We start from the raw sequence: 17,536 nt of genomic DNA, 5'->3' as shown, positions 1-17,536 counted from the left end.
TGTCAGTTTGGTCCTTTCCTGTAGGGTGGTGTCTTCCTGCAGTCTGATCCTCACTGCTGCTACTGCATCCGAGGTCGGGATGCAGGTGAACAGGGACACAACATCATATGAAACCATGAGGTCATCTGGGTCCAGTTGGAGATGTTTCACGCACAACTTTGTGGATAAAGTGAAACATCTCCAACTGGACCCAGATGACCTCATGGTTTATCAGCACAGAAGAAATACAAGTTCAGGACCACAGAGCGCCGTGCATCTCCATCTTGAAGCCTCTAATCACTCGTTTGAAGACGGTGAGGTGAAGGTTTTAAGCAGGGAGAAAAGATGGTTTGAAAGAGGAGTCAAGGAAGCTATTATTGTTAAAAAAGAAAGACCTTCTTTAAACAGAAATGGAGGGCTAAGATTCAATCTTCCTGGTATCTATAATGGTATACTGAACCCCTGGAAAGGTAGTGGACCAGGACCAGGACATTTAGATGCTAATCAGGTACTCAGGGTGGTTGAGCCAGGGTCTCACAAAGACAAAGAGGATTCTAATAGCCCATTAAATTCTGAATAGGCTAGCTCGGTAGTTACAAGGGGGGAGTTTCTGTTGAAACAAACAACTCCTTCTACTTCAGGAAGGCTCCGCCCAATGGGCGGGTCTTACCACAGAACAGTATTAATATCGGAGTTCTCGATCTAAATTCTTTTATTGACAATGACTCTTGGATGAGGGTCGAAACGTCTATTTTTTCTAACTGAGTCCAGATGACTACAACTGAAGCTTTTTCTACCATAGTCATTTAAATGTATTGCCAATGGACACTGTATAATACACAATACAGTGAACCCTCGTTTATCACGGGGGTTACGTTCCAAAACGAACCCGCAATAGGCGAAGTAGAAACCTTTATTTTTTTACAGTTATTATACAATGAAATACTCCATAAAACATTGAAGCTCACGCGCGGCGCCACCGCTCTCACCGGCCTCTCACGCGCGCCGCCGCTCTCACCGGCCTCTCACGCGCGCCGCCGCTCTCACCGGCCTCTCACGCGCGCCGCCGCTCTCACCGGCCTCTCACGCGCGGCGGCGCCGCCGCCGCTCTCACCGGCCTCTCACGCGCGGTGCCGCCGCTCTCACCGGCCTCTCACGCGCGGCGCCGCCGCCGCTCTCACCGGCCTCTCACGCGCGGCGCCGCCGCCGCTCTCACCGGCCTCTCACGCGCGGCGCCGCCGCTCTCACCGGCGTGTCCTGCAGCTCACACGCGCGCTCTCTCACCGGCCTTGCAAACTTCAAATTGGCAAGCGGTTTTACGTACGTGTACATATTAATCCCTTACGTTATCGACACACAGGTAGAGAAGACGCAGAGAGACTGTTTAGCCAATCAGAATGCAGAACACAATGCATGATGCAAATCCGCGAAGCAACGAGACCGTGAAAAGTGAACCGCGTTATAGCGAGGGATCACTGTAATGAAAACGTGTACAGTTTTAGCTAATGGCAGTATAATGCTGAAATAATTCGGATACATCAACTCTTCTTGGCCTTTTCATCCATTGGACAGAGGCAGCCTAAGTCAAGACCATCAGGGTTATTTGGACCTTCAGTTGCCAGGAGCATCAGGTTCACCAGCATCTTTGTTGACAGGGAATTCCTTGACTTGGTCTTTATTCTCCATAAAGTGGAGAACTCCCTCTCACAATCTGAAAATGTGAGATGACCACATTGAGATTGTCTCAAGAGGATGCTTTAATGAGAAACTAATGTTTCAAGTCAAAAATTGTAATTGTCAATTGCCTGCGTTGAGACCTTAGACCTGCTGTCAGAATGACAGAAGCAGAACACGTGCTTTTGTGAGAATCTCACGTCTTCTGTGATTGGCCGAAACCTCATGCGTTTTTGTTTTTAGTCCTTCTTCCGGGTAGTACGTAGGTATGTTACTCGAGCGTAATCTCTCGATTGTCTTGCCGCAAAAAAGCTTTTCCAACTTTTCTGCGACAACCGCCCCACGCCCGCCCCCCGCGCTGCCCGCACCTGCCCTTTCGATTCTGATTCTAAATGCATCCATATTTTATAAAATGGGTAAAAATGATTTGCAAACTACAATAAAATGTATTATACAAGTCATAGATTTGTGAATTATCCAACCCTCTACATCTCATGTTTTAATTACCGTATTTTCCAAACTATAAATCACACCAGCCAAAAAAATCATAATAGAGAAGAAAAAACATACATAAGTGGCACTGGAGTATAAGTCGCATTTTGGGGGGCAATTTATTTGATAAAATCCATGACACCAACAGACATTTCCTCTTGAAATGCAATTTAAAATAATATGTATGCCAACGTAACACCTTCAGCTACATGTTAACATATTAACAGTTATTCAGATAACTATAGCATAAAGAACATGCTAACAAGTTTACCAAAGCATCAGTTTTACCCCAAATCACTAAATCCATTGAATTTTTCTTCCTCTGTGTCACTTCTAAACAACTCTGCAAACTCCAGAGGTAGAAGAAGTGTCGATCCTTCTTAGACAAAAAGATCAAATTTAGTCAAACACTATATAAGATATCCCCTCTGTAAATGTGTTTGTATAATATGATTTTGACATTGAATGGCTGAACATTGCTGTGGTAAGATGAAATGGTTGGGTTTTGCTTTAGGCATAATTCAAATGAAATTATACTATTAATACTTGCACTTAATGCTGTCTGAATAACGAGAGAAAAATGTTGCTTCACTTGATATTCATGTTGTCATATGCTAAGTATTTCCCCTGCTGCCATATGCTGATACAATAGCATTGTAACGGCCATATGGCTGCAAGTCAGCAACGTGCATATTCATAATGCATGTTAAGAGAACATTTAGTCAGCACTCGAGTCCGCGCGTATACTCACAAAGGCAGAAAGCATTTCTCTGTCTGTGGTAGCTATAACTACAATCAACTCCAAAGATGTGCACAATGTGCAATTTGTGCAGGAGCACAAATTGTTGACGGGGACACGCCAAGGCAAATGATGAAAGCCAAGCAACAACAATAACTTCTGTGTGGTCAAGTGAAGGTTATTGTTAAAAGAGAACATCAAATACATCTAACTGCTCAGGGGGGAGAACAAGTGCACGAGGTTTATTTGACAAAGGGGAAGCCATGGCCTTAGTGATGTGCAACACAAAATGATAGAGGACAACTTTATGATTGAAGAAGATGCCTTTGAGATCAGCTAAACTCAACTAAATTGTATAAAAATACCTGTAGTGGAAAGTTAATAAGTAAAATATTTTTAAACTTTATACAATCTTTAGGTATTTTTACTGCATTTTGTAACAGGTTGTGGTAAACCATCACTGTGAACTGTGTGCCAGGGCTGAGTGGCCCTCTCTGACTACCTGGAGGTTTACTCACTGGATGACTTTAAACTATAAGACTATTTGTAGTTGTGCGCCCTTCACCATGCACTCACATGACATTTATGGCTCGTCGGTTCCTCAAGTGTGGACCGATTGGGGGAAGTGAGCATTCTCCCATGCTGAATCCCACAAAAACTGTCTGTGCATTTAAATGCAAAAAAAAAGAAGAGTAAAAGAGGTTTTGATTTCAGTGGGTTTTACCTGGTTAAATAAAGGTTGACAAAATGAAATAAGATAAAGTGGATGACAGAATGAACCTTAACCAAAAAGTTTCTCTTATTGTACAAAGAATAATTTAATCAATTTATTTTACCAGTACATTTTTAATCAACATTATTACAGATTGGTATTTTTCATTTTACCTGTGCCAATATTATAGACCTGCAACAGCTGAATCTGAATTCCTGGGTGATCTCAGGGTGCAGTACAAGCATGTCAAGTAAGTCGGTGTTACTTCTGTATTTCACATTGCACACAGAGGGAGTGCGTCCAGCGGGAGGTGACGACTTATCAACTTATCATACAACTTTAAAGTGGCTGTGATTATGTACAAAGCGCTCTGCATCTGAGCAAGCTGGGTCTGTATGAACGAGCATGTTTGTAAAGGGCTTAAGAGATGACCTAACCCTGGTTTGGAGCTGGTTTGTTTGCTTCAGTCGAGTTCTTCATCATGTTCACTTACACATAAAAAGGTATAAACATTACATTAAAATCTGTATTCATGCCATATCGAAGTACATTTGAAAATAGGGCTTTAATCATTTAATCACTAAATTGAATAGATCATAATCTGCATTTACATAAAACATTGCACGGTGAAGTCATTCCAAACACACAAACCCTTAATTACACTGTGTATGCTTAAAATTGTAGGAAGAAACTTTACAGCAGCACTGGCGCGGTCGCAGTGCAACAGCTCTTGAAACAGTGGCTCTCCTGTAATGTATTTGCAGCCTCATTAAACCTTTTCTCCTCAGTGGAACAAAATACAGGCTTGATGGATGAGGCTCTTTAAAGATTTGGTTTTGCAGTGATCTATCCAGCTGTTGAAAACTTATGAACAATAATTATAAAACCCATTTCAAATCAAACTTCCCTCTTGTCACACGATAACTATGAACTGAGTGAAAATGGTTCGAAACATGACGATTAATTTGATTAAATATGCACTAGGAGTGGGTCTAGAGTCAAAAGGATTTCTGTGACACTTTGAAATGCCTCACACGTTCCACAACAGGAGTTTTCATGACAACGAGAAAACTGAAACGGCCAAAGGGGTTTAGGCTCTTTTTATACAATTTAGGCCTAGAATATTTTCATTAATTTCTTACCGTGATAGATAATAAGTATAAGATAAGATATTCCTTTATTGTCCACACATGGGGAAATTTCATTGTTGCAACGCAGGTAGATACAGAGGAAAAGGACAGATAATTATAGGAAGTTTAAAAAACACTCTTAATAGAAAAACTCTTATAAACAAAACTCTTATAAACAAAAACTCCTATATAGTATAGAGTATTATATAATGATTTAAAGTATCTATCAACAATACATTATTTATGAATGAAGCACAGAGAGCTTGTCAGGTGAGCAGGAGACTCCGCATCCAGGGAGAGACAACTACAGGCAAGTCCTCTTGTAAGCCTCACTTTTACTTGGCTCTTCTTGTTTTGGTTTGATGGTGACATTTGTTGGCTGAATCCGAATGTCTCTCATCCAAAACCCCTCATTCACTACATAACTCTGCACCCCACCCTTAGCAGACTCTATAATGAACTCATTCAGATCAATTCACAGCTCATTAATGCAGGGCATGTGACTGGCATCTAGATGCAAAAAAAAGTCTGCTAAACTCAATTTCTGAGATAAACATTGATCAAATACATTGGGCACACATATCTTTATGATATACAAGTTTTAGTCAAGATACCATGAGTTCGTCCTAAGTGCATTATGTTAGCGCAGCACCCTACTATACTATGATTTAACATCAAATTAATCAAATGTTAAATAAATTTAAGGTCTTAATGTCCGTTTCAGATCCTGTGGTCTAGTGATAATGTTAAATCAAGCCTAATGTGACCAACAATGTTTAGTCTTGTTTCAGGACAGGGTTCTATCTGTTCTAATTCAAGTATGTTTTTTGATTTGACACTGGGTTGGTCTTTGCTTAGTTCTGCATTAGTCCTGTTTTTATGAGACAGAGTGACAGATTTCTGTTGAATAGTACCATGGAGAGTTATTTGTGGATATTAGAGATATAATAAAATGGTGGTTCAGTTTTGTAGTCTGGCCTCCAGACAATGGCACACTGAAAAATCTGGCCCAATGGAAAATATAATTGATTCACACTCTTATAAATTATCAATCTCTTGACATCTCAAGCTAAAGGTAAGCAGCTAACATTAGCAACTTTATATTGTACCGATTTATTTAAAGGGTCTTTGTTAAAACAGCTCTATCAATTTCCTTTCATTCATCATGTTGTAGCCAGTTAAAAACCTCTTGTTGTCCATAGTTTTTTCTATGAGTCTCGCAGCTGTATTTGGGAAGATTAGAGTGCACTACTTTTTCACCTATTGAACACTTGGACAGAACTAAAAATGGCAAGGGCTAAATGTAGAGAATAGTGAGGACATTTGGATGCAGCCTCTGACTTGGTTAAAGTACAAAGATATTAATGTTAGAAATGTAGCCTAAAAATGTTAATGTTTTACTAAACGGTTCCATGTGCCTGCCAGCGAGCCATAAAAAAAGTTTACACTCAGTCAATGCACTTGCACTTCAAGTAGTATGTTAAGAGTAGTTAAATCCCAGCTGTATGAGTGGCTCTAAGTTGCATTTAGCCTGGAGCTTTATGCAGACTTCCCTCTGGTGATAACTGATCAGCACCTTTCAGATCACTGCTTTGAGCCGGGGCCACTGGGACTCCACCGACACAAACATGATGCTTCGTTTAGTCAACCGCAGCCCGTAAGATTGCCTCCACAAGTCGGGAGAGTAAACAGCTATTACTTTAGCTAACACCGACAGTGAATGTGGCATTCCATCTGGTGCAAAAAGGCACCAGGCTCTATGGTATTACCCAAGAGGAGCTTTTTGCCGTTTGACTGTTGAGGGCATACCTGCTGCAAGCCTATATTTATGTGCCATTTAGTTTTTTATATTGTATTTTTATTTTTCTCAAAAAATAAATAATAATACTTCAATTTCAAAGAGTTGAAAGTCTATTGGTGTTTTTTCTTCAGAATTATTGTTAGGGGAATTATTTGTTTACCGTAAAAAGTATTTCCCTATAACCGCAGCTTCACATAATATGCCTTCACTGCTTAACCTGGGTAATATGGTATGACAAGGCAACCCTTTTCTGGTGAGTCTTTTTTAATAAAAATCATGTATTTAAAAGTGCATATGACAAGTCAGACTACTCCCAGCGATTTGAGAACGCATGCGCACTCCCCCGTGTGGACTGATACAACACACACGTGCGTTTGTTTATTAGCGCGACGGATCGCATCGCATCTCTCATCTCCCGTAGATTTCCGTCTTCTTCTGAGTCAGCTCGAACCGTCTTTCTCTGTCTTCATTTTGTCCCGTACACTGAGGGAACTATATTATGATAGATCAATGCGCTTAGACACGCGGAAAGTGCTGCTCTCGGGGGACGAGCCGCACGAGGCTGCAGGTGAGCAGTAGGTGCGTTCTGTGATTGATACGTGGCAGGACTAATCGGCAGTCCGCGCCACGAGGAAATGAGACTCAGATTTGGGCCAAAAAAATCGTCCATTCAACCTTTAACCTTTTCAAGATTTTGTTCATTAGAGTTTATAATTATACTTCCCATTTGAACAATTATCAGTGTCACCACACACTATAGATTCTTCTTTTTACCCATAGTTCAGCAGTGCCACTGAGCACCCTGCAGGAGCCTTACGTAATCTTGACCCAGGATCTTTTTCAGATGAACCACGCTGGAGTAAAGCCTTGTGCATGTTCACGATCAATGGGGAAAACTGGAACTGCCCCAATTTATCAACTCTTCATACTTTTAGTCTTACCAGATGAGCCATGTGACCTAAACCAGCCTGTTAAACGTCCAGCACAAATATTCGCTAATCTTCCATCTCTGAGTGACGTTGCCCAAGCAGAGAACATCTTTCAGTCCGGGCAGGTCCTCATAATGTTCCGGCCCGTCTCGCCGATAAGCTGTACACTATTGTAGCAATATCCTCTGAGGGGGAGTTCTGTCTGAATATCAATACACAGGCAGGTACAGGCACCACTGTTCAGGGAGAAATAAATTGAATCCTCATTGTGGGCTCAAAGCAGGTCAGCCGGCACAGAGCTTGATAAGACTTTCATCATCTTCCTCCTCACTTGTGCAAATGGATCCAGACCACCCTTGGCTGAATACTAACAGCCTGACAAATAACTCCAACTGCCTAATTTTGGAGCCGCTATGGTTTCCACGCCGCCACCACCGACCCAAATGAGACCACCGTGTGCGAAATTAGGGCAATACAATTCGACGCCTTCATTCCGTCACTCTGAAGATAAGTTCATGCCGTCCAATCCAATGTTCAAGAAGGTTCAAGTATCAGCGAACTATCACTAGAGATAAGGCCAATATATTGGGCTGATAGTTTACATTCTTAGCGTTCCGGCTATCAGCCTTAATTCTCAAGGACTCGCAAAAGAATACACATAAAGCCTTATCGTAATGCGCAAGTGCAAAGAGTGTGTCGAGTTTTGCATGGACAAAACTGCACTGCTCTTTAAGGCGAATTTTGGAGATTTTCCAAAATCTGCCCTAAAAAACGGCCTCTAAGTATCTGCAGAGCTCATCAGCCATGGATTTCTCTGGATACTCTGGAACAATCTGTATCGGCAGTGAAAAGAAAATTGAGACTAATCTGTGTGTTTATATATTTCACTCTAAAATGTGCACATTTTCAAAACATGAATTAAGTAGAATATACCACCCTCAAAAAATAAGGGTTGGGCTAAAGATTGAAAAAATGATTTGTCAACTAACAATACTTATTTTGCTAAAGAGGAATACAGAAGACAGGCAGTACTACAAAAAGGATCTGAAACACACTTTTAATATGTTAATATGCGCTGTGGTTAAATTTGGCTTAATATTTTGCTTCATTATTATGGCTCAGCATACAAACACTTTAATAAATCCAATACAGCAACCACTTGTTTCCAAAGGGGTAATTTTGGGTTAATGCCATTCTAATCAAATTCTCCCCAAACCAGCTGTTAAAGCGCTGATTGAGCCCTAGTCAGTAAAGCCCACAATAGGCCTGGGCATATACTGCACCATTCGCAGAGGTTAACAACATTAGCAGCGAAATGAGCTCCGTGTCCGACTGTGATAACCACATCTAATGATTACTGGGATCACGGAGAAAACTTTGGTTGACTCACTGGGCTTTTTGTCAGCCCTGCATATGACGGTGTAGAAAATATGATCAAAGATGCTACAGACAAACGGCAGGCGTATAGACAGGGCAAATTCTGTTTCTCACCGCACTCAATGTGTAGAGTGACATGCCCGAGATATACTTTTCATTTGTTTCTGAGTGCACGTATGTTTGTTAGTTATCCCCACGACAATATTTGTTTGCACACATCCAGCTGATACCGTATGGAACATTTTCAATTCCTGTTGAACAAGGAAAATGCTGTTGTGTCCCTGAGGAAGACATTTTGGTCCCGCTTTCAGCCATGAAAGTCTTCTGAAAGTCCTAGCCTTATATTGCTGTATTTGAGATTTGCAGCATGTTTTTCTTTTTCTGTTTCTAGACAAATTTCTCGTTGTGGGACAGTAAAGTTTCATGCCTTCTCTCATCTTATTCAGTCATTCATTTTCTACCGCTTGTTCCTGTTAGCGGCCGCGGATCACTGGAGCCTATCCCAGTGACTTTGGGCCTTAGATGGAAACGTAGAACATGAGACGGTCGACAGAAAGTATCCCCATACAACACACGATGAAAAAAAAGAAAAAAAACTGTAATAAGTGCCAAAAAACTTGTTGACAAAATTAACATAAAATAGAATAATAAAGATCTACAACTAATGGTGACTGAAGTTGTAATTACACTGGACTGAAGTGGCATAATATAATAAACAGGGGATGGATAAGAATATCAGTCACAATAATGCAGTTAATCGAGAGTATCTTGGTTGGTAAACACGGACGAAAATGTAGAAACCAAATAAATGTATAAAAAAGATGGAGCTGGGAAGTTTTGACTATGATCAGGGTTTCATCTACAAACTTTTGAAAAAATAAAAAAAAAGCAGGCAAGTGAATCTCAAAGAGGCCGTCTCCCTTTGGTGCTAGACTGAGTAGGTCTCTGAAAAGCCACGGGTGAGTAATCATGCTTGAAAGAAGAAAGGCTTCAAAAGCTCAGCAAGGGATTCAGTGAAGTGGCAGGAATCAAGTCTTACAGGGATATTCCATGTGTGTGATGACAGCTGTGATGAGAGGCCACCTGTGTCCAGTAAACACCACAGTCATAACCAACACAATGCTTTTACATTCAGAAAATACCTGACTATCATTTTACTTCACTTTTTCAACAGAAGATTAGACACTCAGACAATCAAATCCAGCTCTGCACAGAATATGGCTGCGAGGTCGATTTCAATCAAATTTAACTGAATGGTTGCAATTAGCAAATTGTTAAGGCTGCAATCATTTAATTATGCATTTAGCAAAAACAAAATGTCTGCATGTCGAAACTTAGTTAAAGGTTGATGATTTTCATATTGTGAAAGGGAATCTGTATTATTTGCTCCCATCTCTCACAAACGCGTTAGAACATCACTAGTACTCAAACGCAAGAATGTTTTAGCCGCTAACTTTAGAACAATGTTGTGGTCTGATTTTTGTTACAAAGTTCGGCTTTTACAATGCACTTTTCAAAATTGTTCAGCTCATGCACAGATATATCAGTGCCATGTGTAAAAGCTCTAAAAGGAACTCGTATCGTGTCCGAAAGGCTATAACACAAAGTTCTTTTATGATGGAGACGTTTTATACTCCACAGAAAAAGGCTGTTCACTTCGAGTCCCTTCAAGCACGTGATGAGCCCGAGAGATCTCCTCTTATCTGAAAGGATGGGGTGTCATATAGAGTAATAGCTGACTGATGGGATTTTGCCTTGGAGAAGTATTATGTATTGCTCAATTTCTTCTTCCATTAACGTAATGGCAGGGTTTGAATAGTTGAGCTATAAAGAATGACTGCTGCCTGTGCCTAATGGATGTGACCCTAAGAGGGAAAAGAAAAACCATTATGTGTTTGTAATCAAACACATTACAGCCTACGCACCCTGGGTCAGGGGGCAGCTGATGATGTAGAGATCTAGCTTAAACCATCAAATGTGAATGGATAATAAAGTAGCAATTTGCAATTTAATAAGATAAGTTAAGATAAGAAAAGAGAATCTTTATTCCTGCCGCACAATGGAGAAATTCCATTGAATAGAAAACACTCCCCATTCATTTTAAAAACGTAGAATAGAATACTGTATACTTTGCATCGTGCTTAGAAACAAAATGTTGTAGAATTCATCAGTTTAAAAAAAGAAAAAGTAACTCTGAAGTGACAAAAGCTTTACGTTCAAAATATGAAATTATTTTGAACATTGTGTTCCTTGCATCCATCAAAACAAATATCAAAATGTCCCAACATTCTCTCTCATCTGTGGCCTTCACAGAACATCTGCATTTATACTGAGATTAGACTCACACAGGTGGACAGGTTAACATTCAGTCTTTCAGCAATCATCAGGCCACTTCTGACAGCAAAAGCACTCGTGGGTATTTTTTTGCCAATTCTCATTTACACCAACAACCTGGTCAATAGGCAGCAGCACAAATAGCAGAGAAATAAGACAGGAGCACTTATCAGAAACTAAATATCTAAAAGAGCACAAGAGTCTACAATCAATTTTGAGGAATATTACATTTAGTGCAAAGTGATTTAAGCCGTTTCTTTTGGGGTATGCTCCTCCATTTGAAACGGGCAAGATTTAGTAGAACTCGATAATAAAATGGAACGACCGGGTAATGCAATATGGGGGGAAAGATGGAAACTAATGGTGTCTATAACTGTTCACACTCATGCGTATAATGCCAACAAAAGCATAGAGCAATTCCTACCATTCATCATGACTATGCACAACACCAAACCCAGCAGCAGCGTTGAGTGAATTGCGGTGGCAGCGATACAGAGGACGGAGCTAGTAAGAGCATTTAGCAGAGGCAGGGAATTCTGACGTTATAATTAGAGAATTTGCTGCTCTACTTCAGAGTGATGGAGTGTGTTTCTTTATCGGACAGCCCAGGCCACATACCTGGCACTGTGACTCCAAAGCCAGCCAGTGCCTCTGAATGATCCACATCCCTCCACCACTCTCCACGGACTAAATAAATGAAGCGCCGGATGTTCGCGTGAAAAACTGCCAGAGATGATAACGGGCCTGGAATACTGAACGACCAATACGCTGGAGGGAAGAGAGAAAAATATATTCTCCGAATAGGCAAATTTGGCATAAAATGTTTTGGTAAAGACAGTTTTTATGTAATTATTAGTACTATAATGTCTAAAAAGCAACTAAACCAGAGAATTACAACAATAAGTCAACAAAAAAAGCAGCTATAAAAAGAAAATAATGATGTGTACCATGAAAAAGACCCAACTGATACATTGATGCACTTGTCCTATTTAAAGAACTCCAGGCAATATGAATATTATTATCATATTCAGGGTTCAGAATAAGCGATATCTCAAATGCGATGCATTCGTCATAAAAAAAACTGTTTTTGTATCGCAGCTTTTGCGATACAAAAAATGCGTGTTCAATTGTATATCCAAAGCGCCTAAAAGTACTGATCACTCGTCAATCGATCGTCAATAATATCAATGTAGACTGTGTTGACATGACGAGTCCCGCTGCTGCCTCAGATCGCGAGTCTGAAAGTGGGAGGAGCCACGTGCGCTAAAGTTTGCGTCAGATTCAGACTTCCGAGGTCAATAGCTCCTAAACGCAAAAGTCTTTGCAGATCATACGCAGCCAAAATATTCATATTTATACTGCCAAGTGACAAGAACCTCGTTTTTAACAATCAGATGCGTATTTTGGGCGCAGCGAATTACACGGGTCCAAATGTGCAGCCGGAGCCGGAGCCGAGACGAGTGCTTAGGGACCGTCATCAAATGTGCAGCCGGAGCCGAGACGAGTGCTTAGGGACCGTCATCAAATGTGCAGCCGGAGCCGAGACGAGTGCTTAGGGACCGTCATCAAATGTGCAGCCGGAGTCGAGACGAGAGTACTTAGGGACCGTCATCAAATAGCAAAACGAAAAATGGAATAGAACATCAAATAGATCGGTACAATTTGAATAACACATAAAATACACCATGATGGACGCCACAGCAACCTTTATTTTTCCATCAGAAGCTTAATACATATTTTTTGTGAGTGTAATGACAATATGTAAATGAGACTCCTGCAAATAGTCATCTGATTGATGATGATATGGAAGAAAGTTGTAAATAAGGCCATCTGACCTTGATGATCTTTGTGTTGATTAATTTGTTCAACAACTAATTTTATTTGCAAGTTTTCTGTTTTATTTAAAGAAAAAAAATTTAATTTTTTTTTAAAAGTTAATTAGTTAAAGAGTTTTTTTTTAAATAGAATGTTTACAAATACATTTTAAATAATCGTGTTATATCAATGGAAAATATTGATTGTTAGTCACTCTCGTGTTTTACTATGCAATTATGAAATTGCTATACAAATTTCGAAAAATTAACGGATTGTTTAGCAGCGCCGCTATACAAGTGAAAATCCTTAATCTGAGCCCTGATATTAATGTATCTCCAGACTCCAGAAGTCTGAAGATAAACACATGCGCTGAATAGAATTCAATTGTTATCATGTGTTCATACTACAGGTGGAAAAAGTACCATAGTTTACTTAAAGTTGAATAGTGGCTAGTATCATCCACTTTTTGACCACTTAGTGACGTGGCTAGAATTTCAAACTAAATTCCGATACGAAGGAAATGGCTTAGCGCTCGGAAGAAAAAACAAACATTTGAATAGTTCCAACACAAAATCATTTTAGTTTATTTAACGTCATCGGGTGGTATTATAATAGTTCAGTTATAGTTCAAGACTTGTTGACAGAGATCCAATTTTGTCCTTTTTTTTCTTGTTCGAGTGAATATTTAGTTTTGAGCCTAGATTTAGTATCGATTACTCTCTGGTTATACATTTTTTGAAAACACTTGTAAATTCTCCAGCATATTTCGGTTAAAAGTTTTAGATTTCGATCTCAACAATTCAAACAAATGCAATGAAAGAGTATGTACTTTTTGTTCTGTTAGCGTTTGTATAGGTACATTGTCTTCCCTTTCTGTGCCTGCTCCAGTCGGCTCACTTCACACTGCAGCCAGCCGGGCTCCAGTCATGTTCACATTAGCACAACCGACTTGTTATGAAGCACCAAATCAATAGCCTTACCCTCTTCCTCACACATGCACACACACCTCCAGAGGCCCATCTGTCCCTACAGCCCGCGGTAAATCACCCAAGCACTTCCATCCAATCTGCCAGCAGTCACAGCAGCCTGCGAGCTCAGGAGAGGTTCTGTGGCCGGATCTGTAATCTGCACAGGCCGGGCGACAGTTCACTGCTCCTGATGTGGAACTGGTCTATCCATTCCTTCAAATTCCCTTCAATTCAGTTCAATAAAGGGCTTTATGCTGCACAACAAGTCAAGTATGGCTGCTGGAAAGCCCTATGAAAACATATCATGTGCAAAGTGCAACAGTTGTTTTCTCCAGCTCCATTAACTTTAATGAAGTTGATAGTAACTTTTTATGCCACATGTATTTTCTGGACCACAAATTCAAATACATCCAACTGTTTTATTTTCTTTTGCTTGTGTACACACAATATTTGGACAATCAACTGGATAAGCAAAACATGATCTACAATAGAGCAGGAAGGGCAGGTGTTTCCAGTGTTCTGTGTTGTTCATTTTCATTAAGCGGTGACTGCATTTAAAGTAAAAATTCACAGAAATGTTTATGAATTTACACTGTCCCTCTCGAATGAATAAATAAATACAGACATAAAGGACCCTGTGTCCGTTCGGCCTGATTGTCAGATCACCATTCAATGTATAAAGTTTTGCTCTACATAATTTGCCTCCTTTATTATCCTCTCAAGGACAAAGTAAGGAGATGACTGAGCAGAGCAGAGCTGTGAGCAATGAGGTGTGGTGTGTGCGCTCACCGAAAAGAGCCGACATGTTCTGGAAGATTCTGAGCAGCTCGGGGGTGAGGGCAGGGCTGTTCTCCAGAGTCACCAACCTGAGCCATAACAAGACAGACAAACGCAGGGACATATGAGTATTTTACAGCTAATGGTATATTTTTACACCAGAAGGAGTGCATGTTGCCGCTATTAACTATAAACTTTAGAAGAAATACTTCCAATGAACAAGCTAATGAAACTTGGATTTTCATTTCAGTTTTATTACACCCTAGGATTTGACATTTGTTTGTTTATTGAGGAAACAATTTAAATGGTTGTGATTTCTTTTCATTTCTTTTTTCAAATCTAATTAACATTTTGTTTTTTAACATGGTGTGAAACACTGTTTAATTAAAATATAAGGCTGCAATTTGACATTTGCAGTTAAATGGTCACATTTAAATTAGAGCTGGGTTTCGATTCAAATTTCAAGAATCGATTCGATTCCGATTTTTACGTTTCAAATTTTTTTTTATTTTTATTTTTTTATTTCTCAGATCCCATCTGATTCGCTCCGATTTCGATCTGATTTCCGATTTGATCCGGGGGTTAATGTTATTAAAAATTAAAAATGTATTTGAACCGTTTCCTTCACTTCATGACTGTGTAGAGAAGCAACATATTAAAACTAGTATTATATCAATATTAAACAGCAAATCTTACAAGTATTGGTAGTTACTGATGGCTGGAAGACTGATGAAAAGGTTAAGGGTCAATCTACCTTCAAGAAAGTTAATCCAGGAGTCCTGAATTATCTTTCTTGAAGGTAGATTGAAGTTCACTGAGGGAAATGTAGAAAAGAATTTTAATTAAAAAAAAAAAAAAGATCTTTGAACGTACGTATGATAATCGGTCATTAATATGTGAATCGATGAAAAATCGGAAAATCAATTATTTCAACCCAGCTCTAATTTAAATAGCTCTTTTCTACCGTCAAGGCACTCAAAGCGCTTTACATCAAGGAACCTGTCACCCATTAACACACATATTCACACACCAGTGTTCGCAGACACTGGTGGCGAGTCAGGTTAAGTGTCTTGCCCAAGGACACAACGGCAACATTCCCCTGAGGCCACTGCAATTGCACCTGTGGGCTAGTGGATCTGACCACTCTACCAGAGTGGGAGTTGAACCACCGACCGGATCAGAAGACGAGCACGGCTGAGCTACTGCCACCAAAGTTACACACTACATAGTTTGTCTTTAATATAACTTAAATACTTAACCCCAATACTTAAAACATTCATTATTTTTATGTAGTTATTTTTGAACATAAAGAACAAAAAACATACACACATAAAGAGAGCAGAGCACACAAACACGAGCAGCACAGAATAATTACAAGAAAAATCAGGACACACTGAACTAAAAAAAAAATCACATCTAGTCAAAACACTAGTCAATTTGTCCATTTTCAAATTAAGTCAGAAAGTGATTTTTTTTTTTTTGTTAGTCCAGTCCTTATGTGTGGGTGCAGATTGTGCCATCCTTTTTTCAGGAGTATGCTCCAAAGATATCCATTTATTGTGTCAATGGCAGGAGTTTTGAGGCCCAAATACATAATTCAGAATTCTGCAGCATTTTATCGATTTCAGTCCAATATCCTTGAGCAATAGGACAGTTCCAGTACAGGTGATAGCAGTTTGCTTTCTGGCAACCACAGTTTCTCACACAGTCAGTCAGCATTTTGACATGGTGTTATGAAAAAACATGACATTTCTCCTTCCAAACATGTAACTCTGTGGTTCTCCACTATGATGTACATATATTTATAGAGTTCAAGGCAAAAATCACGTGATCAGTGATCTGCCAAATGGGCCAATCAGATGCACCGATCCCACTTTACATGACAGTCATCATATTTGCATTGAGGTAGATGATCTGTAGTAAGTTATTGCATTAGTGTCATTTAAGCTCCATATGAAAACCTCTTTTGTTAAAACGCGCTCTGATGTGGTCCTTTAAGTCTCGATGTAGCTGCTCCCGCTCCCACCTTGCCTGGTCAAGGACAACAACACAGAGCAGCCACGTGTTTCTGTAAACGGAACTACGAGCTCAACTGCTTGTCTTAGAATAAGAAGAATCTAAATTAAGATAACAAGTAAGACTAATAGAGGTTCAGAGCGAAATGTGTCGTCTATCAGCCATATGAAGCGAGTCAAATCACCTTCAAAGCTCTTCACCACCTTGCCCCCCCCTACCTGTCTGACCTCCTCATCCCCCACCGCCCCACCCGAGCTCTCCGATCCTCCTCCTCTCTCACCCTGACTTCACCAACATCCCGACTCAAAACTTTTGGCGACAGAGCATTCTCCCGAACAGCACCCCGACTCTGGAACTCCCTCCCCCAACCTGTCCGCCACTCTCCCTCACTCACAACATTCAAATCCCGCCTAAAAACATACCTCTTCACCCAAGCCTATGACCTCCCCTACCCCTAGCCTCCTCTACCCCATTGCCTACTCTTCTACCCCCTGTTATATCCCCATCTTTTTCTCTCTACTTCTTCTGTCTTGTTCATTTTATCTGTATATTAATGTGTTCTGTACGTGTTGTCCCCCCTGTCTGTAAATACCCCCCCTTTTTTTATTATGTTCAGCGTCTTTGGGTCACTGAAAAGCGCTATATAAATAAAAGTTATTATTATTATTAGGCCCGAGCGCCACAAGCTGGCGAGAGGCCTATTAATCTCGTAAGGCCGTGCGAAGCACGGCTGCGAAAGTGCGCACGTAGTGCGCACGAAATCGAGCGCGAAGCGCTCGCCCACTTCCAAACA

The 17,536-nt window shown here is 40.2% G+C and overlaps 1 protein-coding gene across 1 annotated transcript in view; it reads right to left on the bottom strand.

Moving 5' to 3' along the window:
- ipo11 (importin 11) overlaps window positions 1–17,536 on the bottom strand; it is a 194,003-nt gene that overhangs the window by 72,281 nt on the left and 104,186 nt on the right. The window contains exon 22 of the mRNA XM_072432530.1: window positions 14,740–14,816. Within this exon, the coding sequence (XP_072288631.1) occupies window positions 14,740–14,816 (77 nt within the window). The remainder of the gene's footprint in view (window positions 1–14,739; window positions 14,817–17,536) is intronic.

This window comes from Eucyclogobius newberryi, unplaced genomic scaffold (genome assembly GCF_026437365.1).
Source record: "Eucyclogobius newberryi isolate DKJ021-1_F unplaced genomic scaffold, fEucNew1.0.hap1 SCAF_6, whole genome shotgun sequence".
NCBI classification, from domain to species: domain Eukaryota; kingdom Metazoa; phylum Chordata; class Actinopteri; order Gobiiformes; family Gobiidae; genus Eucyclogobius; species Eucyclogobius newberryi.
The sequence above is the reverse complement of the archived record's forward strand: the minus strand, read 5'-3'. Positions and strand labels throughout refer to the sequence as shown.